At 51.3% G+C, this 23,027-nt stretch overlaps 1 protein-coding gene across 1 annotated transcript; it reads left to right on the forward strand.

Moving 5' to 3' along the window:
• The first annotated feature begins 9,981 nt into the window (after nucleotides 1-9,981).
• NATD1 (N-acetyltransferase domain containing 1) lies at nucleotides 9,982-22,900 on the forward strand. The gene is made up of 3 exons (XM_053910432.2): nucleotides 9,982-10,294; nucleotides 20,547-20,665; nucleotides 22,387-22,900. The coding sequence occupies exons 1-3, from the start codon at nucleotides 10,189-10,191 to the stop codon at nucleotides 22,501-22,503; spliced, it is 342 nt and encodes a 113-aa protein (XP_053766407.1). The 5' UTR covers nucleotides 9,982-10,188; the 3' UTR covers nucleotides 22,504-22,900.
• Nucleotides 22,901-23,027: the final 127 nt, after the last annotated feature.

The following is a 23,027-nucleotide window of genomic DNA, read 5'->3' on the forward strand; positions in this document are numbered from 1 at the left end:
GCTGGGACCCCTCGGGTGGTAAATCAGAGGTGGCTTCCCAGAGGAAGGGGCTATTTCATTTCAAGTTCAAAAGGTGACAAGGTATAGAGTGAAAAGTATTTCTACCTCTGTCTCCCTGCCACCTGGGCACCCTCCCAGGAGTCAGCCTCTTATGTGTTCTTGCAAGGACAAGGCAATATCTGTTCTTTTCTCACTATCCTGCACATCTCTGGGACTTCATCCCCCACCACACACAGATCCTGTGTCCTTCTGATTCAGTGTATGGAGAGTAGCCTCATTCTTTTTGCATCTCCAAAGTAGCCACCAGCTGACTCCCACAATGCACTTCTCTAGGCCCCTGCTGGTAGGCCTTCCAGGCTTTTGCATTTACAATTCATAGCCTCATGCAAACATCACTTTCCACATGTGCAAGTATATCTGAAGAAGACAGTCCCAGAAGGAGGGTGGCTGGGGAAAAGGGCATCTTAATCTGAACAGATCTTGCTGTGTCACCCTCCACACAGCAAGCCCTAGCAGACGGAGTCAGCATGTTTCCACTGGGAAGACTTTAAAGGATAGGGTGATACTTGAGTGGGAAGGGGAATCCAAGAAGCAGTGCTATATCATGGATAGTGGTGAAGAGATGGGGAGCCATAATGAATTTGAAGGGGGAGTGGAATGAGGGTTAAATGGGAACAACACAACTAGCTTCAGAGGCTGTTATGATGGTCAGTCAGTGAGGATGTGCATGTACCACGCCTGGGCACTCCCAGACAGAGTAGCAGGCCATACAGGCTGGGACAGGCATCACCGAAGGGACAGAGACCATGAGTTTGGCCCAGCAGTCAAGCTCTCAGGCTGAGAGGACAGCATGCCTGGTTTTAAATCCTGCTCTGCCACTAATTTATTGAGTGAGTCACTTGGTCTCTCCAAGCCTCAGTTTCCTCATCTGTAAAATGGAACATAAGAGCTACTGCCTCGAGTGAAATAATTCATGCAGAGCCTTGTGCTGGGCACCTACTAGTCAGTTTGCTTCCACTTGTTTTCTACTCGACCCGACAATATGTGTGACCTGGGTAAATGTTTGCTGAATGAGGATGAGAGCCAATGACGTCAGTGCAAGGAAACCTGTGCCACCCCTTCTGGGCTGTGGAGCTTTGTGTGGCCACATCGCCTCTTCAAGCCTCAGTTGTCTCATCTAACAAATGGGAATCAGATGCTGGGTGTGTGGTGAGGTCGAATGAAGGGACATGTCTGTGCACACCCAGCATCATGAGCCATGCTGTGGGCGAGGAGATGGGGAGGGATGTGGCTTTGCCACATGGGCGGGCAGAGAGGGCAGGACCATCTCCAAAGCCTCTTCTGGACCCAGCCAAGCAGCTGAGTCCAGCTGGTTGGCTCTAATAAATGACTATTACAATATAAACAACCAAGAGAACAGAGATAGCCTGGGCTCCAGTGGGGGCTGAGCCTGCCTCAGGAAATTCCAGCAGAGGGGACCGGAGTGGTGGGGTTTTGGTACTGAGAAGCCTCCACTGGCAGGTGCTGAGAGGCATGAAGTCTTTTGCTAGCCATATGACAAAAAAGAGTCATAAAATAACAGTAGTAATAAGAATCATAATGACAAGAGTACCCATTTACTGCATGTTTATTGTTATTTAATCCTCAAAACAACCTGGAGAGAAAATATTTGCGAAACACATTCTGATAAAGAACTTATACCCAGAATACAAAGAATTCCTCCAACTCAATCATAAGGAAACAAATAACCCAATTTTAAAAATATGCAAAAGACCTTAACAGACATTTTACCAAAGAAGATACCTGGGTGGCAAATAAGCTTGGCATCACTAGTCCTTAGGGGAATGCAAACTAAAACCACAATGAGATTCCACTGAACACCTACTAGAATGAGCTAAAATTTAAAAGGCTGACAATTCCAAGTGTTGCACAGGGTATGTAGAAGCTGGTAGTCTCATACAATGCTGGTAGGAATGCAAAATGGCACAATCACTCTGGTAAACAATCAGGTAGCCTCTGATAAAGTTAAAAGTACACCTACCTACAACCCAGGCCTGCCACTCCCAAAATAAATAAAAACCCACACTTACACATACCAAAAAAAAAAAAACAACCCTGTATGTAAATATTTATAGATTTAGTCATTATAATTAAAATAAAGAACTCAAACGTCCATGAATCTGAGAATGGAAAACCAAATTATGGCACATTGATCAGTGAAATACTACTCAGCAGCAAAAAAGAACTCAACTACAGATGCAGGCAACAACATGGGTGAGTCTCCAACGCATCATGCCAAGTCCGAGAAGCCAGACTCACAAGGTAGTATTCAGCATGATCCCATTTGTGTGCCATTCTGGAAGAGGCAAAACTAAAGTGACATGAAGCAGGGCAGTAGGTGCTGGAGGCTGGGGGCAGGGATTAACTGCATAGAGGCGTGAAGGAAATTTGGGAGTGAAATGAAATGTTCTATATGATTTTTGTGGTGGTCATTAAAAAATGTATACATCTGTCAGAAATCATCAAACTTACATTTAAATAGGTGAATTTTATTGTATATACATCACACCTTGTCAAATCTGGAGGTGGAAGAGAGAGGCCTGTTTGATTAAGAAAAAAAAAAAAGCCCCAAACAGTTGGGGCCATTATGACCATGTTACAAATGAGGAAACTGAGGCTTAGAAGGAGAATGTGCTGGCTCCAAGGGTGGTGGCAAATCCTGACGGGAGGGGACACACAGAGACCTGCAGTGAGGCTTGGGGTGAGCAGCAGCCAGTGGATCCGGGGTTAGGGTCAAGGAAGGGCTGGAGGCAGAGGCTCTGGCCCTGTGGGGCAGCCCAGGCCAGCACAATGCCTGGAGATGCTGAGATTCCAGGGACGGCGCGGGCAGAGGGACATGTGACAGTACAGACTCTGCACAGGGCAGGGGATCAGAAGCTGTCTCACGCATCACCTCTTTAACTCCTCACCCAAAGCTGTGGCTCAGAGAAGTTCCGGTGAGTCCCCCAGGTCACACAGCAAAGCCAATGGCAGAGCTAGGACTGTTGACTCGAAAGCCATGTCCTTGTTCTGAGCACAAAAGGGAAGACAGGAGGCCCTGAGGACCAGCTGTACTTCCCAACTTGATGTACAAATCAGTCAGTCCATTTCTCCGCTCTGGGCCTCAGTTTCTCCTCTCTCTTGTGGCACTCTAATAGCGCCCTGGGCAGACGGGAGGGGAGTCAAAGAGTTGGGCAGTGCTGACTGTGGCCAATCCCCACAAGCCCAAACACTTGCTCCCACATCGAGTGAAAAGAGTAAATTAGGAAGGTAAATCAGTGGGGAAAAAAGGACACTCTCTCCTCTTCTTTGGGCCTCAGTTTCCCAGTCTTGCCGTGGGAATGAACTGGGCCGAATGACAACTGGCAAGCCAGTCCCCACATACATCTTCTTTACTCCCATGGTTGCTTTCTCCCCACCCTTTTCCCAATTTTGATTATGAAAAATTTCGAGGGCATGAGAAGTTGAAGCCTGGGATGGCCATTGTTCATATTGGCCCCTGTGCTCTCTTTCTCTCTATACTTCCCTTTATCCCCATGTAGGTAGGTACTGTTTTCTGAATCATTTAAGGGTAAGTTACTAACATCATAACCTTTTGCTCCCAACCCTTCAGATGTATCCCCTGAGAACAAGGACATCCTCCTTATAAGTGTGGTATGATTGTCCCACCTAAGAAAAAAGCAGTAGTTCCCAGACAGCTTACACACATGGTCCATGTTCAAGTACCTCATTAGCCCCCCAAAAGTCTTATATGTCTGAACTTTTTGAACCAGTATCTAACCAAGATTCACATATTCTATTGGTTTTATCTCTTTTCCTTCAATTTTTTACTTTGAAAACATTTACATCTCCAGAAAAATGCCAGAATTCTGCCATGAGTATGAACATGGACTTCATCTGGATCCACCAACTGTTAAGAGTTTGACAGATCCTCTCTTTTTCTTCCATGGCCATCAGAGAGTTAGGGGCAGACACACATAACAGTGTTTTTCAATCAGTAGCCATCACTTACGGATCAGGAGACCTCACTTTATTCTTTGACCTCAAGATCCTATTGAAAAACCCAGAACAGGTCTCCAATATAAAGTCAGCTGGAGTGAGCAGCAGCTCCACTTTGCCACACTCCACACTGTACCCTTTTGTCCAACACTATGCTTATCTCTTGCAGTCACAGAACCTGCCTGGGACTTACAGGTCCAACCCCCGATCCATTCCAGATGATCTCCCAAGCCCTCCAGGTCTTCTCGGGAGGAAGCAGTCCCGTCCCTTCATAAGGCTCCTGTCAAGTCCATCATGGGGGCTTGTCCTCCACCCAGATGTCAGACTCTGGACTTAGCCTCACTGGTTGGAACCACTATCCACTACCAAGGAGAAATTTGGACAGTTCTCAGCCTCTCCAAACCCCAGTTCCCTCATTTGTACAATCCCTGCTTTTCAGGGTGGGTGTGAGGACTCATGAGGTCACACATATTGGAGCCCTCTACACAGCACCTGTCAAGTAAGGGACATGCAGTAGATGCTGCTGCCGGTGTAAGTTTTCTCAGAAGATAATCACACAGGTGGACAAAAACATGTATAAACACAATGCCATGCAGTGAAAAATTGGAAATTGACCTAAATCCTCAACAACAGGAAACTGGTCAGATAATTATTGTATCCTTAAAATGGAAGAATCAACAGCTGAGACAAAGAAGCTGTATTTAGAAATGACCCAAACAGCCATCAATAAAGGAATATATCAAAGGGAATGGTTATGATCTAGACTGCTGTTACAACATCGTGCTATTCACTCAGTGGAAGACTATGCAGCCGGGAAGAGGCATGAGGACACTGGCAATGTACCAGCATGTGCGGAGCTCCAGAGTACACTGGTAAGAGATATATGCACTTAACCTTTGAGTTATGTGCTATGTTATGGTTTAAAAATGGGAAGAAAGAATACCTATTTGTTCTTACTTGGGTTTGTGTGTGAAAAACCCAAGAAGTTCATAAGAAACTAGGATAAAGTCATCCCTTTGTGTGGTGGAGAAAAGGGGAAGATGGTGGGTGGGGGTCAGAGGCAGATTGGTCCTGATTGCCTGTATATTCTGTGCTTCAGTTTTTGAAACATGTGGCTATATTACCTAATCAAAAGTTAAATTTAAAATATCCTTGAAGAATGATTCTGTGGTTTTCTATATATTAACAGTTGACACAGTATATTGTTAAATGGAAAAAAGAAAGACTACAAAACCGTGCATATTCTTCCATTTTCTTGGAAAAAACACCCTGTGTGTACAAAGCTCCACGTGAATGGTTTTGTCTGACTTCTTTACTGCTGTGTTCCCAGAATCTAGACTACATAGTAGTTCCTCAGTGAACATTGAACAAGCAAGCAAATGAAGAAGTACATGAATAAATGAATAGCTACAAGAACAAAGAGATGTCTAGAAGGAGATAGTCCAACTGTGAAGAGTGAAGGACTTCAGAGGTGGATTTATGAGGCACTTTTATCTTCTTGATCATTTTCTGTTTATGCCAAGAATGTTAACTGCGCGCCCCTTGTGCACACACTCAGGAAGGAAGACAGTGAAGGCACTAAGGAGAATCGGAGGCTCTGGCTGTGGGTATGGGAGGCTGGGGTCCAGGTGTGATAAGGAGGTGGGGGCTTACTGGGAAGAATGCTGGGCTTGTGACCAGGGTGGGCATTCCACCCTGCCCCGCCCACTCTCACTCCACCCAGACCTGACAGAGAGACAGAGCGACAGAGCCAAGGTCGCAGCAAGGCTAGGGCTGATTCAAAATTCTAAATCCATCACTTAGCCCTTCTGGGATCTCCCCATGGAGCTTTAGTTCCTCTTTTTTGCAGTGGGGTGGTGGTGTCAGTGGGTGCACATGGTGGGGTCCCCTGATGGTGGTGGCAGTTGATATTGGCCTTCAGGTTTCCCAAGTCAAGCTCAGCTGCTTCCCTGGGGTCAGTGGCCCCTGGCCCCATCACTGTGGGTCAGAACATCTGCAAATGTCCACGGAGTCCCTTGGGGTGCCCTACTGAGCCTCTCCCACTCTTGGGTCCAGAGCAGGAAGGTGCTGGGTTTGAATCTGACTCTGCCACTTGCCAGCTGTGTGACCTCATCTGTAAAATGAGGCTGACAACAGCAGCCATCCACATGGCATTTCTGTGAGAACCAAAGAGCTCAGGACAGCAGGCACTGGCCATGGTTGTCACTGCATATCTGGACTCGTGCAGGGGTCCTCTGCCTCTTGCATTGCTCCTCCACGGTCCATCCCCCATGTGGTCTGCAGAGGGATCTTCAAAATGTAGGTTGACACACCATTCCATGGAACAAACTACCAACTGCTCAGCACCCCTAGCCAGTCACAGAGGCATCACACCAACTACAGGAAGCAGATATGGTGGGCCACATGCTTCATGACTCCATTTATATGACGTGTTGGAAAAGGTAAAATGATATAGACAGAAAGTAAGTTGGAGATGTGGTTGGGGACGGTTAAAGGGGCACAGGGACATAGGGGGTGATAAAACTGCTTTATAACTAGGTGGTGGCGGTGGTACATATAGACCCCCATGAGGGTATATATTTGTCACATGAGGTTATACATTCGGAGGGTATACTCCAAAAAGTGTAATTTTTATGTAAATGCTATCTGAATTTTTTAATTAAAAAAACACAAACAAAAACCTCAACCAAGATGCATATGCTGGGCTTCATTTTATTGTTCTATTTACATATACGTTTGAAATTTTCCAATATTAAACAAACAAACAAACAATTCTAAGACTGTGTCTCTGGTCCACTCAAAACTGTCCAGTGGCTCCCTCCTGGCTTAGAGTAAAAGCTGAAGGCCTCGCTGTGGCTAGGGAGGGCCCTCAGTCTGCCCTCAGGTACCTTAGCCTCACCTCCTATTTGCTGGCTCACTCTGCCCCAGCCACACTGGCCCCAGTGTGTTTTTTAAACACACCTCAGGGCCTTTGCATTGACTTCTTTCTGCTTGGACCCCTCTTCACCTAACATCTCTTGACTCACTCTCTTGCCTCCTTAAATCTTTCATTAGAAGAGTCCAATCAGTTGAGGTCAGTCCTGGCCAACCTGTCTCAAACCTCCAAAGGCCCATCCCACACCCCACCCTACTGAATCTCTTGCTGGGGCACTGGAGATGAACCATACATCTATTTCCTTCTTTGCTCATTGTTTCTCCCTCCCCTAGAATGTAGCTCCAGAAGGACAAGGAGTTTGGTCTGTTTGTTCACTGTTGTGACCCCCTAGAATAGTGATGGGCATACAGTAGGTACTCAATAAATATTTGCTAAATGAATTACTGATTGACTGAATAAGTGATATCCTATACACATACGACCAGGTCTCCACGTGGCACTGCCAGGCCCCAGCCATGGGGGCTCTCAGCATCCAAGGTCCATCTACGCCAAGACTGTTGGGACCCAGCTTTGCTTTCTAACTTCAGGGGTCACGCGTTCATTCAGCAACCCCTCCCCAAGATCTTGTCTGTGACCACCGTGTTTTGGGGTGGAAAGATAGAGTAAATCCATTCAACTCAGCAAACATTAATCACTTGCTTTATTCTTTTATTGATACACTGCCTTGTTCCACAAAGGATTTCTGAAAGTTTTAAAGACCCATAATAAGGTAATAGACATTTATTTAAAAGTAGGAGACAAAGAAGGGAGTCAAAAACAGGAAGGATCCTGGGTTCTCATGCTGGGTTTGGCTTGCACTGTTTCCCTGCGAGGGACAGGAAGAGGAGGAATGGCCTCTGGACCCAGGCTGACTGAGGGGCATCAGTTAGGGCTTCCTTAAGGAAGCAATGTTTGGGCAACAGCACCTGCAAAGGCCCAGAGAGGAAAACAGCATAGCCTGTTAGTGGAATTTCCAGACTCTCATTTTGGCTTCCCCACCCCACTAAAGTTCTTTGGAGACAAAGAAGTCACCTGACACACATACAAGATCACATCTTGCTTGCTCATGATTACAGCCAGCCCTGACTCAGCTGAGGCCAAGCCTCCCCCCCTCCCCCCACCACCACTCTGACCCCAGCAACCTTTCTGTTTCCTTGTATGGAATGACTCACTCGCTGGCCTTGTTTTGTTTCCCAACTCTGTGATACAACACACACTTGTTTAAAAAAAAATTTGCTACCATTTTCTCAATAAATACGCATATATCTGACAAAGGACACATAGCCAAGCTATAGAAAGAACTCCTATAAATCAAAAAGAAACAATGAATAGGGAAAATACTTAAATAAGCACTTCACCAAAGTCGATTTCCTAATGCTCAAGGAGCACACAAAGAAAGGCCCCACACCACTAGCCACTGGCAGATGCAAACTAAAGCCAGTGAGAAGCAACTTCACACTCCCCAGAATAGCTAAAATAAAGACTGAACAGACTGACAACACCAAATTCTCAAAACTATCGGTAGGAGTGTAAAATTGTACAACCACTTTGAAAAAAGTCTGGAGATTTCTCATGAAACTCAAGATGCAGCTGCTGTAAAACCTGGCAACCCGTTCCTGGTGGCCGCCCAAGAGGAATAAGAACACAAGAAGATGTGGTGAAGAATGTCCGTGGCAGGTTATTCATAACAGTCAAAGCCCAGAAACAGGCGCAACGCCCATCACAGGTGGATAAACTGTGGTAAATGCCCACAGTCAAAAACTACTCAGTTATGAAAAAGACACCCCTCCGACGTGGATGAATTTCACAGATAAAATGAACAAAAGAAATTGCACACTAAACGGGACATATTCTGATTTCATTTATATGAAGTTCTGGGAAAAGTAAATTAATCATGCCAGAAGTCAAGGTAGTAGTTATTTCAGGGGATGGGGCACTGATTGGAAGGAGTCAGTGGAAACACTGGTGTTATGTGTCTTGATTGGGTCATGGTCACGTGGCAGTGAACATCAAGCTGACACTTATATTAGCAAACTAATAAAAAGTAACCTATAGTCATGTGATTCAGTGTTGCAGCTATGGGTGGGGGGTAGCTTCAGATGTGAGCAAGTTTGGGGGCAGGGCCTAATCAAGTTCCCTTTCATTTTTTGATTATTATTTACTGATTTCAGAGACAGATAGGGAGGCGGAGGAGAGGGAGAACCATCTATTTGTTGTTCCACCTATTTGTGCATTCATTGGCGGCTTCTTTTAAGTGCCCTGACCAGGGGTTGAACCCACAACCTACTGAGCTGTGGGCCAGGGCCTTCAAGTTCCCTTTCACACACAAGAAATCTGGACCCCTGAGAGTCCAGTTTGTCTTCAAGCTAAGACTCGTCCTCTTACGACTCAGTTTCCCCATCTTTCAATTGAATCCAGGGCTCTCCAAGACCTCTTTCTGCAATTTAGCCTCTTTTGAGGAGAGGTAGCTTTTTGCCCCATCTCAAACAGGGCTTCTCACATGGGTGGAACCACAGCACCCATCCTCCTAAGGCCCCAGCTGTGTGTGACCTTACAAAGGTCTTTCACTGCCCTCGGCTTCTACTTCTTCATGGGTCAAATAGAGTCAAGCATGTTTCTTTCTCAGGTTTGTGATGAGAATGCTCAGAGCTCAGTGAGCTGTTCTTACTAAATGCTTCCTGTAGCTGTGCACAGGGCGTACACACAGCAAGTGCTTAATAAATGGTGGCTGCGACGTGATCATTGGAATTTTCCTACATGTCATTATATCTTTTTAAGAAGAGGGTCTGTGGGGGGGGGGGCACAAAGTTGCATGTGGGTCAAACGCAAAAAGGAAAAGTGGCCCCAGGCGGACACCGTGCGCGTTTTGTTTGGAGCTACAAGTGAAACGCTGGCAGCAGGCCTGCGGCCCCTTTAAGAGTCGGATGGAATGTATCAAAACAAAAAGGTCTCGCTCCCACTGGCTGCACGCCGCACGTGACCTCACAGCTGATTTCCTGCCCCCTTTTTCTTTTCTCTCTCTCTCCCTCTCTCTCTCTCTCTCTCTCTCTCTCTCTCTCTCTCTTTTTTTTTTTTTTTTGTTGCGGCCACTGTCCAGTGTCAGTTTCAGCGCCGCGGCCCGCGGTCTCTACCCTGCGGGTCCCCTGCCTCCTAGTGCCCCGGCCGCCCCGCGTCCCCCGCGCCCCCGCGGAGCGGGCACCGGCCCCGGGTCCGAGCGGCCTCTGCCCCGCGCGCAGATGGCGAACTTGCCGGCCGCCGTGCCCCTGGGCTCGCAGGAGCAGGGTTGTCCGATCCGCGTGGAGCACGACCGTCGGCGCCGCCAGTTCACCGTGCGACTCAACGGTAACGCTATACCCGGCCCGCCTCCGCCTTTTGTCTGCGAATGACCGGGACGCGCCAAAGTCGCCCCCTACTTGGGGCGAGCGCGCGCCCTCCCCGCCTCCCCCCCCCCCCCCGCCTCCCCCCCCCCCCCGCCTCCCCCCCCCTCCCGCGGTCCACAGCCCGGGAGCCGCATCGCGAGCGCGCGCCGTGGGGTGGCCTGGGGGGGGGAGGGGGGGGCGGAGATCCCGCCCAGGCTGCCGGGAGCGGGCCGGGGGCTGCAACTCTCGGGCTAAGTGGGAGCGTGGCCGACTGGCTTGCGGGGGAGGGGCGGGCTGCTGGGAGGGGCGCGCCCACGCGGGACAGCTCGGCCACACGGGCAGCGAGCTCCCGGGGAAGGCGGAAGCAGGAGCGGGGCAGTTCTGGCCGCCTGCCACCAGCCCCTGCCTCAGCCACTGGGAACTCGCACCTGCTGAAGGCCCGGCCGTTTTCCGGTGTTTGCTGAGGGCTGCTGTTTGAGATCCTGGAGTCAGCCTTGACCGGGAAGTCCCCCCTTCCCTCCCTGGGTGTTATATAGCTTCTTGCTGTCTCTGGGAACCTTAGCTCTTCTGCACCTAGGGGTTTGGAAGAATCCTGTGGACAGATTTAAGGCTGAGGAAGAGCGGAGCTTCTGTCCCGGGGAAGGGGAGGGACAGCGGCTCTGGGACCGGCCAAGTTGCCTCCTCTCTGCGTGCCCCAGTTTCTCCATCCCTACTATGGGAATAACACCATGCATACCTGGCTGGTTATAAGGATGAAATGCTGTAATAACAGTAAAGACTTAGAACAGCGCCTGTGGCATAAGTGCTAATAAACATGGACTGATCATTATTTTTGAAACCAGACGGCAAAGTCAAGCTTTTATATCCTGTAAAGAAAGGTTCTTTTACTTACTATCCTACACCCCTCCTAAGAGGCCTCTGGGAGAGAAAATGGAGTTATAAAATGAAGGACCATAAACTCTCTGCTTCCCACCCTCCTGCTTTAATAACTTTTTCTTCCTTCCCAGCTTGGCCCCTGTGGCAATGTCCAAGCAGCAAGGGCCTTTACAGGCCACTGTGCCCATTTCTCAGAAGGGAAGGCAAAGGCTAGACAGAGAGAAGTGTTTGTGAGGTTGGGCAGTGAATTGGGGCAGAGCAGAAATAGGGTCCTGCCTAGCCTGACTCCTGGAACTGGGCTCCTCCAACCTGCTCTTAAGCCACATCAGGAGGGGCTGGGAGCTGGGGCATGGACTTTTCTCAGATACCTCCACCCCCTTGGGCTGTGCTGGACCTCAAACCAGGTCCTAGCACATACCTGTGATGTGGGCATCACCACCCCACATTACAGATGAGTAAACTGAGGCTCAGACCATAAGGCAGGAATGATTTGTCCAGCATTACAAAGTGCCAGAGCCAGAACTCAAACACTGTTCTTTCCACTTGAAAGCAAGTCCTTCCAGTTCTGTCAGGCCAGCTCTGGCCCAGCTGGTGGTGATGCCCAGGGTCCTGGCTGCTCTTGTGCTCTTGTAGGGAGGGGTTACCAGCATCAAGGGGTTTGCTGCTTGGGGTGTTCCATTCTCCCAAGGTAGTTTTGTTTACTTGACACAAGTGAAGGAGAAGGGATCCATATCCCAAGGTCTGCCTCCCCTAAGGGAGGCTTAGCCATCTCTTCTGCACACTATTTGGTGAATTACACATTGATTTCTTCCTTGTAGTTGGCTACTTTTATGTTTATGAGGTTGTGTTCCTGTCAAGCTTATCCTGTTTACAGCTGGTTTGCAAAATACTGTGCTACATTTTAACATTTAGCAAGAATAGCACTTAGTAAGAATGGCCCAGACCTTGAGACCCTTGTCCTGTATAAGAGTGGCCTCTGGCTTTTCAAATCCTCTTTTCTGAGGTTCCAGAGAGGCCTCTGCATCCCTTGAGGGCTCAGGCGGTCCTATATACTCACAGACAGAAGAAAAAGGATGCTCAGAGTTTTCCTTTTTCTTTCAAATGAATTTAGCCAAAGGACAGCCCCCCCCCCCCCCCCCGCCCTCCCCTGCAAAGAGCTGGCTATGGTCAGGGCTGAAGTTCCCAGCAATATTTCTAAGCTTTGCCACTCCTGGAACCTACTTGCCAGATGGCTAACTAGAAAGTGTTCCTGGGATCTACCAGCCAAGCCCAGGGAGCAGGGTGAGGCTACCTGTCCCAGCCCAGCCTGGTCTAGTCTGGCAGTGGCTGGGGGAGGGGGGGCAGAGTGGGATTGTCTCTCTCTGGGACCCACCCTGCCTCAGCTGGAGAGGGAGCAGCCTGTCCTAGTGTCTGTACTGCAGGGCCGGCCCTGGTGGTCAGCTTGTCGTGCCCATTGAGAGCTGTGACCACTAAGGCTGCGCGAGGCCAAGTGGCCCTAGGGGTCCCAGAACCCTATCATCCTCGTGGCAATGCTGGGCTGACAAGCTTCCAGCAAGCTCTGGTCATCAATGAGGGAAGAGGTTTTAGTAGCTGTATTCATTAAATTGTTGTGTTCTAGGCAGGCCTCATGCACATGCTAGCCTCAGCAGTGATGGGTGGGGTGGGGGAAACTGCTCTTCGTTTTATAGGTGAGACAGAGGCAGATAAGTAACTCACCCAGGGGTACCTTGGAGGTAGAAGAGCTACCCCCCTTGAGTGGCTGATGTGTACCAAATACTGTTCTGGGTGTCGGGAACTCATAGGACTGACAGTCTGGAGGGTGTTGTGGAATAAATCGAGTGTAAGATGTCCTAGGAAACAGGGCCTTGTGAGTAATAAAGCTGGGCAGGTAGAGGGTGTGTTTGGGAAGTGCTGTTGTTCAGAATCAGGTGTCCAGGAGGACTTCCCTAGGAAGGCCACATTGAAGTAAAGAACTAGCAGGCGCAAGGAAGGGAGCTTTAGTGGGAATAGTATTCCAAGTGGAAGGAGCCACAAGTGTAGAAGCCCTGTGGTGCCTGATGGGTGTCGAGAGCAGCAGGGGTGGGAGAACAGAGAGAGGGGGGTCATAGCAGATTGTGAAGATTTGACTGTGACTCTGAATGAGGTGAGTACGTGGAGGGTACTGAGCAGAGAATGGAAGGGATGTCCCAGGTTCCCTCTGGCTGGGCTGAGGGAAACAGACTGGGTAGAGCAGGACAGAGTGGGAGGAGCGGGGGGCTACTAGTCCAGGCAGTATGAGCAGAGGTGGGAAGAAATGCCAGCTCTGGACAGATGGAAATGAGCCCTGGTGAGATCCTGCTGGCATGGGATGTGAGAAGTGCTGGAGGTCAGACTTGTCCGACCACCAGACCCGGGTTCGGAAATGCTAGCTTATATATGCCACCATTTCATAGGTGGGGGAAAGGGCACAGAGCTATTCAGCCAGGGTAGCTCAGCCAGAATTGTGCCCCAGCCTTGGGTGGCCCTTTCTGTGGCCTTTCCTCTTCCCTTTCAGCCAGGGCCAAGTGTCCCACTTGATTCAAGAGGAACGGTCTTACGCTGGCATCCCCAGAGTCTGTGGCGGGTGGCAGTGACCACGCCAGTGCTGAACGGGATGCCCGGCAGGCTGGGGTATCACCATGGGCCTCGACCCTGAAGTGGCATCTGTTGAAGCCACCACCCACAGACAAGCGGATGGAGACCTGGCCCTTCCTCGAGGCGGTGTCCCACCTGCTACCCTTCTTCTATTGCCTTGGGTCCCCAGTGTTTGCTCCCATCAAGGTGGACATAAGTGGCAACATGATGAAAATCAAAGCTGTGTCTGACACCAATCTGGCCCAGTTCTGGACCCTGCAGAACACCCTGGAGGCAGAGAAGGAAGTGTGTGGAGTGGAGTGGCCCAAATTAGGGGCACCGATGTGACTGAAAAGAGGCCTCCGTTTCATCCAGGTCTTCCTCCAGAGCATCTGTGATGGGGAGTGGGACAAGAATTGCCTAACCTCATCTGCGTCAACGCCACTAAGGCCTAGGAGGTGGCCCTCAAGAAGCACCAGGGCTGGGTCATGCAGAGGATCTTCCAGGCGATGATGCCCTGTGAGCCCAGCCTCCTGGAGGTGCTCCCCAAGGGCCAGGATGTGACGAGGAGGAGTGCCCAGAGAAGGAGTGCCCGGAGAAGGACCGCCTCTTCCTGGTCACTGCACAGCCACTGTTGACATCATCTACGAGCTGTACACCAAGATGAACGTGAGCTCAAGTGCATGGTGTAGGGTGCCCAGCAGCACCGCCCTGCACTCAGCCACTTGCAGCAACAGACAACCCCGAGTCACTGGAAATCAAGCAGGGCTGCCCCTGGCCTGTGTTCCCCACAGTGGCCCAGAGTCTGGCCAGGGTCTGCAGGAGATGGTCTTGGTTTTTTAAAAGTCATTTTGGGGGTCTATCTTAGTGGAGCACTACATAACGATCCTACTTCTCAGTCACCTTGAATTTCACCAGAGCATAAACTGACTACCCTATCATGTCACTGTGGTAAAAATCAATGTTGCTAATAAGTCAAGTCCTAGGGTTTTTGGATTTTTTCCCCCATGCAGAGCATAACTCTGGGGAGCCCTGTCACACACCTCACTTTAAGAACAAGTATGCATCCTTCTAAGGGTGTTTGGGTATTTTAAAGACCACCAGGGGCTTGATTTGAAATTGTACAAGACCCCTATTGTGGACTTTTTTAAAGCAAACTGGTGAGTATTGGCCTGTGGCTGCCAACCGTGGTCTGACAGCACCGTCCCCAGACCCTGCCCCTCCTTACCATCTCCCCCCAGACAGGGTTTTATGGCTGAAAGCAGCCAGTGGGCCTTTGGTGACCATGACCAAGGGGACTTTTATTTTAAAGCTGTCAGGCACAAATAATCAGAGATGACTGAATTTGCATACTTCTGCATAATTACCTTCTTCAGGGACAGCTTTCCCACCTAAGAAACCACCTACCATGTAGTCTCATGGGGGAGACCCAGGAACAGCCTCACTGCCTTAACTGTCCTTCCTGGCATTGAAAAGAGCTGTATTTTTAAAGTGTTAGGGTGTATACAGGAACTCCAAACAGTTGATGTGTGTTAAAAACCCAATGAGGAACAAGTGGTGATTTTTATGCAGAAACTAAATAATTCTTAATAAATGAATCTCTTATTTTGGAATAAAAAAAAGGGGGGGTCGTTTGCGGGTCCTAGAATCCTGGTGCTTTCCATATGCTCCCCAACCCCCATTTTCTAGGTTGGAAGTCTGAGGTCCCAGAGAGTCTGCAGCTGCCTCTGGCCTCCCTGTGCGTGTGCAGCCACAGGACTGGTAGCTTTCAGATCCCTCAACATGAGGCCCTTGCAGAAGCCTGTGTGGCTGCCCCCAGGAAGCCCCCATACCCCACAGCATCCCGTGATGGCCACCTAGAGCTGTGTCCTTGAGCAGGGTGTGCAGGAGGGATGCCTGGTGTGGCAAGGGGATGGGCTGGGTCTGTGGATGGACTTTCCTGGGTAACTCCTATGGTCTGCCCTCAACATGCTTCCTGGCTGTGTTGGCTGGTCCCCTTTAGCTTTCCCAAGCTACAACCCCCTCTGCCTAACCTGCCTCTGAGCCACCAACTTGTGGCCCCATCCCAAAGCAGGCTCTGCCTGTGGAGATGCCCAAAATGCAGTCGGGTGCTTCTGGGGCCTGTTCCCTGCTCCTGCACCCACTTGTCCCTGGTCAGCTTCTTCAGCTCCCAGAGGGAGCAGGGTTCCCAGCCCTACTCTCTTCGTCTGTACAATGGGCATTCTGACTCTCTGGCCCACCACTCAGAGCCGGTGCCAGCAGAGATGGTAGCAGTCATTGCCCTCTGCATAGGACCCACATTTCCACCTAGAGCCCCTACTCCTCTTTCCCACCTGCCGGGGAAGACAATTTCTAAGTGACCACCTCCCCTGATAACTTCCTGCGGCCTTTGGTCCTGGGGTTGGGGCCAGGGGAGGGTACTGGGGAAGAGACCCTCGGGTAGGATCTCTCATTACCTAAGTAGCTTTAACTTTTCTCAAAACTACTTCAGTCTGTGGTCTCACGGTGATTCTCAGATCCAGGAAGGGGGTAGCAATTGTCCTAGAACTGGTGAGATCTTGGGCATGAGGTATTGGGACCAGTCTGAAGTCACCTGGCAGAGCTGGGACTGGAACCCAGGGCTCTGCCCTGCCTTGGGCTTATTCCTGTGGCCCCCAAGAGTGGGAAGTACTGAGCCCCCTTGCTAGTCAAGAGTCTTGGTAGCCTGCAGAACCCACCCTTGAGAAGGTCCTGGGCCCAACCAGGCCATGCCCTGGGCTCTGCTCACAGTCCCATGAGTGGAGATAGTGGTATCTAGGGCCCAGCTGCCCAGATGCTCATGCCAGATGGGCGTGGTGCCCAGGGTAAAAGGGTGACACAGCACTGCACTTGCCTTCTGCTGATGGTCAGGGGAGGTGATATTTGGGCTCACCTTGAATAACGAGGAGGAGCTAACACTGGGAGGCTCCCGTGGAAGGGACGCTGGGCAGAGGGAGCAGCGTGAAAAGTTGGGGGTTGAGAGCCGGGTGTCTGTGAGGAGCAGCAAGGAGGCCAGTGTGGTGACCAGGGTCCTGAGCAGAGGACAGATGGGATCTGACTCGGCGTCCATGGCTGGTGGCCAGATTCTAAGTGTATTTTGAAAGTTGTGCCCATGGACTTGTCTCAGGATCAGCTGAGAGTCTGAAAGAAAGACAAGGCAAGGAGGACCCCAGGGTCTTGGCCTGAGCCACAGGGTTTGGCCATTTCCTGGGGCTCTCCAGGCAGGTTTGGGGGAGGGGGAGGGCATTTGGGCTGTGTCTCGTGTGGGTAGTTGGGACTGGGTGGCCTTTACAGGCCCTCTAAGGCCAAGGGGCCAGGTCACAGGCCAGGTACTCTGGATTGCCCACTAACGATCTGGTTCCTCCCTAGCCAGTATGGTATGGTCCAGCCCATGGGGGCGTATGGACGGGGGGCATCATTAATGTACTCTGTCCCTTTAACATAGCCCATGTCCTTTCCCTCACATGGAGCCAGGTTCACCTCAGCGGCCCTCATGCCCTTCTGTTCTTCGTCCAGCCGAAAGAGTCACCTTGTGAGCTCAGGCTGTCTCCAGCCACCTCCATACACCGAGCTGTGTGTGACTGCCTTGCAGAGCCTCAGTTTTCCCATCTGTAAACAGGGCTCTGAGAATTCTACCCATTTTGTAAGATTTTCATGAGGATTAGTGTTTAGAGAGAACTGAACATAGGCCTGCCCCATGCCAGGGTGAGCTGCGGCTGGTGCCATCTGTTGGCTCCTCGAAGGCATGGGGCCAGGCCTTGGGAAGGCTAGAGTGCTGGGCGTGCCAGTAGCCCACAAGTCAGCCTCAAACCCCTAGTGTGTGTGGCAGAAAGAGAACAGCAGTTGTTTGTAGGACAAATATCTCTTTGAGAGTCTTCCCTGGGCTGGGCACTGGGATTGCCATGGTGACCAAGCCCATGTGGCCATCAGGAGCTTAGGGACAAGGGTCAGGGGTAGGGACAAGCCTAGGCCATTTTGGGATCTAGTCCATCCATGGCCCAAGTGGCCACTTTCAGGAATGTTGATTGAGGGTAGGCAAATGAACAGAGGAAAACTAGCAGGCTTTCAAGGACTTGTCACCCCACCACCTCCCTCTGTTTAGGGATGGAATGGCTCAGAAGCTGAGATCTTTTTAGTGGCCTGCAAGACCCTGTGTGATTTGGCCCCAGAACCTCGAATGTGGCTTACCACCAGTGTCTGCACTCATTCTAGCCCAGCCCTCCCGGCCTCCTCACTGCGTCTTGAACATTCTACCCCAGGGCCTTTGCACATGCTGCACTTACCACCTGGACTATTCATCCCCCACATGTCCTCTTGGATTCCTCACTCCTTTCAGGTCTTTGCTCAAGAAAGGCCTGCCCTGTGCACCCTCTTTAAAATGGCAGCCCTGCCCCCCACCCCTTCTCTGCTGTGTTCTCCAGTCTGCCATCTTTGAATCCTGTATTGTTTAAAATGATATTGCTTATTCTCTGTCTCCCTTCAGGAGGGAGCATTTGGTCAGTTTTCTTTATTGCTACACACCCAGCACCTGAAACCCTACCTGACATGTAGTAGGCCCTTGATGAGTTTGGGGTAACAAAATGGCCAGGGCAGGCAGGCACCTCCTTCAGTGACTGCTGACTGCGTCAGTCCCAAAGTAGCCTCTGGGTCTCTGCTGTCCTGTTCCGGGTGAGTTGGATTAACCCCAGTAGATGTGGGAGCCAAAGAACTGAGTCCCATGCTACGTAGCCAGGGCAGTAGCACTGGGAACCAGAGTAGCAAGCTGGCGATGAGGAGGAGGTGCTGGGGCCCCTGGAACCTGCATAGGAAGTGTGGCTAGGGGCCACCCTCAGCAAGGCCTGATTAGGGCAAAGGGTATTCCAGGCAGAAGAGACCATCTAGGCAAAGGCTTGGAGGCAGGAGACAGCATGTGTTGAGGTGGGCCAGAAAGGCACAACTGAGCTCAGGGTCTGCAGGCCTGGGATTCAGCTTTACCTCCGACCTGCTGTGGGATGTGGATCTCTGGGTCTTAGTTCCCCCATCTGGAAACGGGAGGTGGATTCTAGTCTCACTCCTGGAGCTTTGGGGGAAAATGAGAAAGCCACCTACCAGGGGTGGGACTCTGTTTGGTGCCCAATTTGCTGTGAGACGCTGGACTGGATGTTCGCATCCCTCAGCCGGTCTCTCTCCCGCTTGTGGCACCACAGGCCCATGTTCAGGTAGCATTTAGCAAATTGTCGATGGTGCTTCAAAGTGAAAAACAAGAAATAGACTGCTTTTGAACATCCAGGAAACACAGTTGGCATTGACATGTTTTCTTTTAGGGACAGTAAATTGTGTATTCTAACCTCAGGGCCTTTGCACAAGGCTGTGCCCTCTCCTTGTCCTTTCCTGACTGCCCCTGGCTAAATGGTCCCAACTTTCCCCCAGTCCAGCTTGCTTCCTTCATATATTCACAGCTCCCTGAAAGGACAAACCTTTGAGCTGTGCTCTCCTCCTCTCTCTCTCACCATGTCTGAACTGCCAGCTACTCTGTCAGAGCCCCACCAGAGTCAGACCCCTCCTCACACCCCTGCTCCCTCCCTATGTCTGCGCCTGACATGCTTACCTGGGCTAGTGCAGCAGCCACCTCACTGTGTAGTAGCCAAAGGGATCCTGTGACATCACGATGGCTTAGGAGGCTCTGCAGGACCTTCCCCTATGCCTGCTGCCAACAACTCCCAGCCCTCTTCTCTACCCTCTCTCTCACCGACTCCTGCCTCAGAGCCTTTGCCCTGGCTGTTCTCCCTGCCTAGGCAGTTTCTGCCTAGAACGCTGCTCCCGATACCACATAGCCCACTCCCTCCTTTTCCTGTCTCATCTCTGCCCAACAGCTCCCCATCTCCACCCCCCTGCCCACTCCTTGGTTCTGTCCCCTCTTCTGGTGATTTCTGCAGGAGCAGGGCTTTTGTTGGGCTTGTTCATTGCCATATCCCCAGGACCTGAAACTGTCTGGGGCTCAGAAAACATTTGTTAAGTAAGACTGGTGGGCAGATTGTGGACAAGTGGGTGGATGGGATGGCTTGGAGGGTAGACGGGGAGAGATGGGTGGATGGGTGGGTGGGTGTGGTTGGACAGATGGGAAACTAAAGACTTCGGTTGGAGAAACCCCAGTTAAATTTTTTCCAGTAGGACTTTGGGGCGGACTGGTGCCCTCCAGTCTGAGTAGGCTTAAGAGGGCATAAAGGCCAGTTTGTTCCAGTTTAAATGCCCAGTGTCACTTTCCGTGGACACTGGTGCCACACCGTCCCCCCTTCTAAGGATCTGGTGAGTAATCCTGGTGCATCTCTGGGCCCGCTTTCTTGTCTCTTCGGATTCTGGGTTAGCTGAGGGCTTGCTGCGTCCTGCTCTGCATCCAGTGCTGGGGGTCTGGGGCTCCATACCCTCCGGGGGGAGCTCAGGTGGGGACTGGAAACTAGGCTGTAGGGGCGCTGGGGGTCATGCAATGCTGAGTCTGAGAATAACAGCAGTCTTGTGGTGGCCTGGAGTGTTCTGGGCTCTCTTCTAAGCATTGTATGAAGATGACCTCATTTAATTCTCCAAACAATCCTATGAGGAATGTTTAATTATATCCCTACTTCATGGATGAGGAAACTGAGGCACAGAGAGGTTATTTAGGATCCAACTTCAGCAGCTTGTCTCCAAATGCCTGTCCCTCCACCCAAGCTTCGTGCCCGATTCAGGCCCCTGGAGTCTCCATGGCCTCACGTGTCCATCACCTCCCTCTGCAGGGTGCCACGACCGGGCTGTCCTGCTCTACGAGTACGTGGGCAAGCGGATCGTGGACCTGCAACACACCGAGGTCCCTGATGCTTACCGTGGGCGTGGCATTGCCAAACACCTTGCCAAGGTAGGGAGGTGGGGGTAGAGCTGTGCACCCTCCCACTCAGATACACCATGGCCCTGGGGGCTGCCCTTGGCCTGTTTCTTGGCCAGAGTGCAGACAGGTGCCCACCTTGCCACCAGGTTGCAGACGGGGGCTGGTGATGGACAGGCAGCGCATTTTGCCCACTCCTGGCTCTTCTTGGACTGGTGACTGTGGTTCTGGGCCCAGGCCCCAGGTTCTGCATAGCTAAGCCTCCAGGGCTGCTGACACCTGCTGTGTGTCAGGAGCTTGTTGGCTGGGATCCCAGTATGTCACAGGTGCTCAGTAAACTTTGTTGGAATAAGTGGACGATGAATGTTCGTCACTCGGCTAGTGCCCCATTCCCTGCCCTCACCCCCTTCATTCCCAAAGCACCTCCAACTCTAGGCTGCTTGGAGAGCAGGTTTGGACTCCATGAGGGCACTGGAGCAGAGAGTGGCCTTAGGGTTCCCTGAGGGCTGCTCCTGGGGCCCAGGCTCCTCCCTCAGCCTGCTCTTCCCACCCAGCCCCTCCAGGCCTCTCTCTTCCTCCTCCACCCTCGATGTGACTAATGAGGAAACTGAGATTTACTAACCTGGGTTAAGGGGAGTTGGGCCCCACCCTCACCTGGGGGAGCGCTGCCCCGCCAGGGCACAAGGGCCCACACCATGCGGCAATTACTTTGGCATTTTCTTGGGCTCTCAGTTTCTTTATCTGCAACATGGGATATTAGACCGGACTCTTGTCACAAGAGACTCTCAGGTTATAAACCCCAGAATCAGGTGTGGACTGGATGGCGAGGTGCACCAAGGCCATCTCAGGGTGTTGGAAGGTCAAATGGACCGACCACGTAAGTGCCAGGCACCTCGTAGGCGCTCAGTAAATGCTGCTCCTTTTCATCAGAACAGCCAAACCCACCAAGACTGCCCTCCTCTTTGTTTCAGCTAACATTTCTTAAATACCAGCTGTGTGCAAGGCACCTGGTAGGCAGGGAGGTGCAACATTCACGACCTTGCTCTCCATCTGCTGAGCTTACTGGAGACAGTGACAGCCTCCACGGACCAAGGCTGCACACCAGCGCTTCAGCGCTTCCCCCACTGTTGTCTCTGGGAGCCCTGCAATAACTAAGTGTGACTTTTGCTGGGTGCCCAGCCTCCAGGGGCAGATTCCAAAAGGAGGCCCCGAATGAGCTGTCACGTGAAGAATAAGTGAAGACAGGAGTTTAGGCAGGCGCCCAGGGAACACATAGGCCCTGAGATTGGAAAGGACAGGCAGTGGAGACAAGCCTCGGAGGATGTGTGGAACAGACAAGCTTCAACGGGGTGGGATTCTCCAGGTTCAGCCCCTGCCTGCTCCGCCATTTGGCTGTTGGCTGCCCTGTGCAGAGGCTGCTTCCTGTACAGTTTTGGGCAGGATTTCAGGATCCAATCCTGGTTCATTCTCTCCCGTGACATGTGCTTCAGGCAATTTACCAATGCTTTCTGCCTTGGTTTCCCCAACTGAAATACGAGGGTGGTGACAGCACCCCCTACCTCCATTGCAGACTGGATAGAATGGGTGTTCGTGGGCAGCCAGCTCCCGTCCTCAGAGGGAACAGCCTGGGAAGTGTGGGGGCCAGGCTACTGTGAGCCCCAGATGTGGCCACTGACTCTCTCTCTCTCTCTCTCTCTCTCTCTCTCTCTCTCTCTCTCTCTCTCTCTCTCTCTCTCTCTCTGTCCGGCTCTCAGGCTGCTCTGGACTTCGTAGTGGAGGAGGACCTGAAGGCCCATCTCACGTGCTGGTACATCCAGAAGTATGTCAAGGAAAATCCGCTGCCCCAGTACCTGGAGCGCCTGCAGCCGTGACCCTGGCTTGCAGGGCAGGCATGTTCCTGCCAGACCTTTCCTCATAGCCATCGCCCTGGCTCTCTTTGTGCTCTCAGGAAACCTGGATCCCATGGGGGACGACTCAGAGTTATTTTTCTAAGGATGCTCATCTGCGGCCTCTGGAGGTAGCTGGCCAAGGTTGGGCAGTAGTCCAGCAACTGTGGCCAAGGAGAGGCCAGGTAGCTGTAGTCTGGCAGCTCTTGCTCTGCAGACACTGGCTGGCTTCTCAGAAGACCACACGACCTGTTGTGGGCAGACCTTTGAGGGCCTGTGGCCAGGACTTGGACATGGACAGGGCATCCCTGTGGCCATTCTGGATCCTATCTGTGTTCCCTGCTTTGTGATTTGCAGATGGGCTGTCTGGCAACCCCCACCACCACTGCCTCTCAGTCTGTGTCCTTTTTGCAGATGAGGAGTGTGTTCCCCAAGCTAAGAAGAGCAATAAGAAACTATGTGCCAACTTCTGAGAGGTGCAGCACCAAGCTGTGGCTGCCATTAGTGCT

This window comes from Desmodus rotundus, chromosome 9, assembly GCF_022682495.2.
Source record: "Desmodus rotundus isolate HL8 chromosome 9, HLdesRot8A.1, whole genome shotgun sequence".
In the NCBI taxonomy this organism is placed as follows: domain Eukaryota; kingdom Metazoa; phylum Chordata; class Mammalia; order Chiroptera; family Phyllostomidae; genus Desmodus; species Desmodus rotundus.

Coding starts and splice junctions, on each gene's coding strand:
- NATD1 (XM_053910432.2), top strand. CDS start 10,189: ATGGCGAACTTGCCGGCCGCCGTGCCCCTGGGCTCGCAGGAGCAGGGT. Junction 10,295..20,546: donor GTTCACCGTGCGACTCAACG/GTAACGCTATAC, acceptor CTCCCTCTGCAG/GGTGCCACGACCGGGCTGTC. Junction 20,666..22,386: donor TTGCCAAACACCTTGCCAAG/GTAGGGAGGTGG, acceptor TCCGGCTCTCAG/GCTGCTCTGGACTTCGTAGT.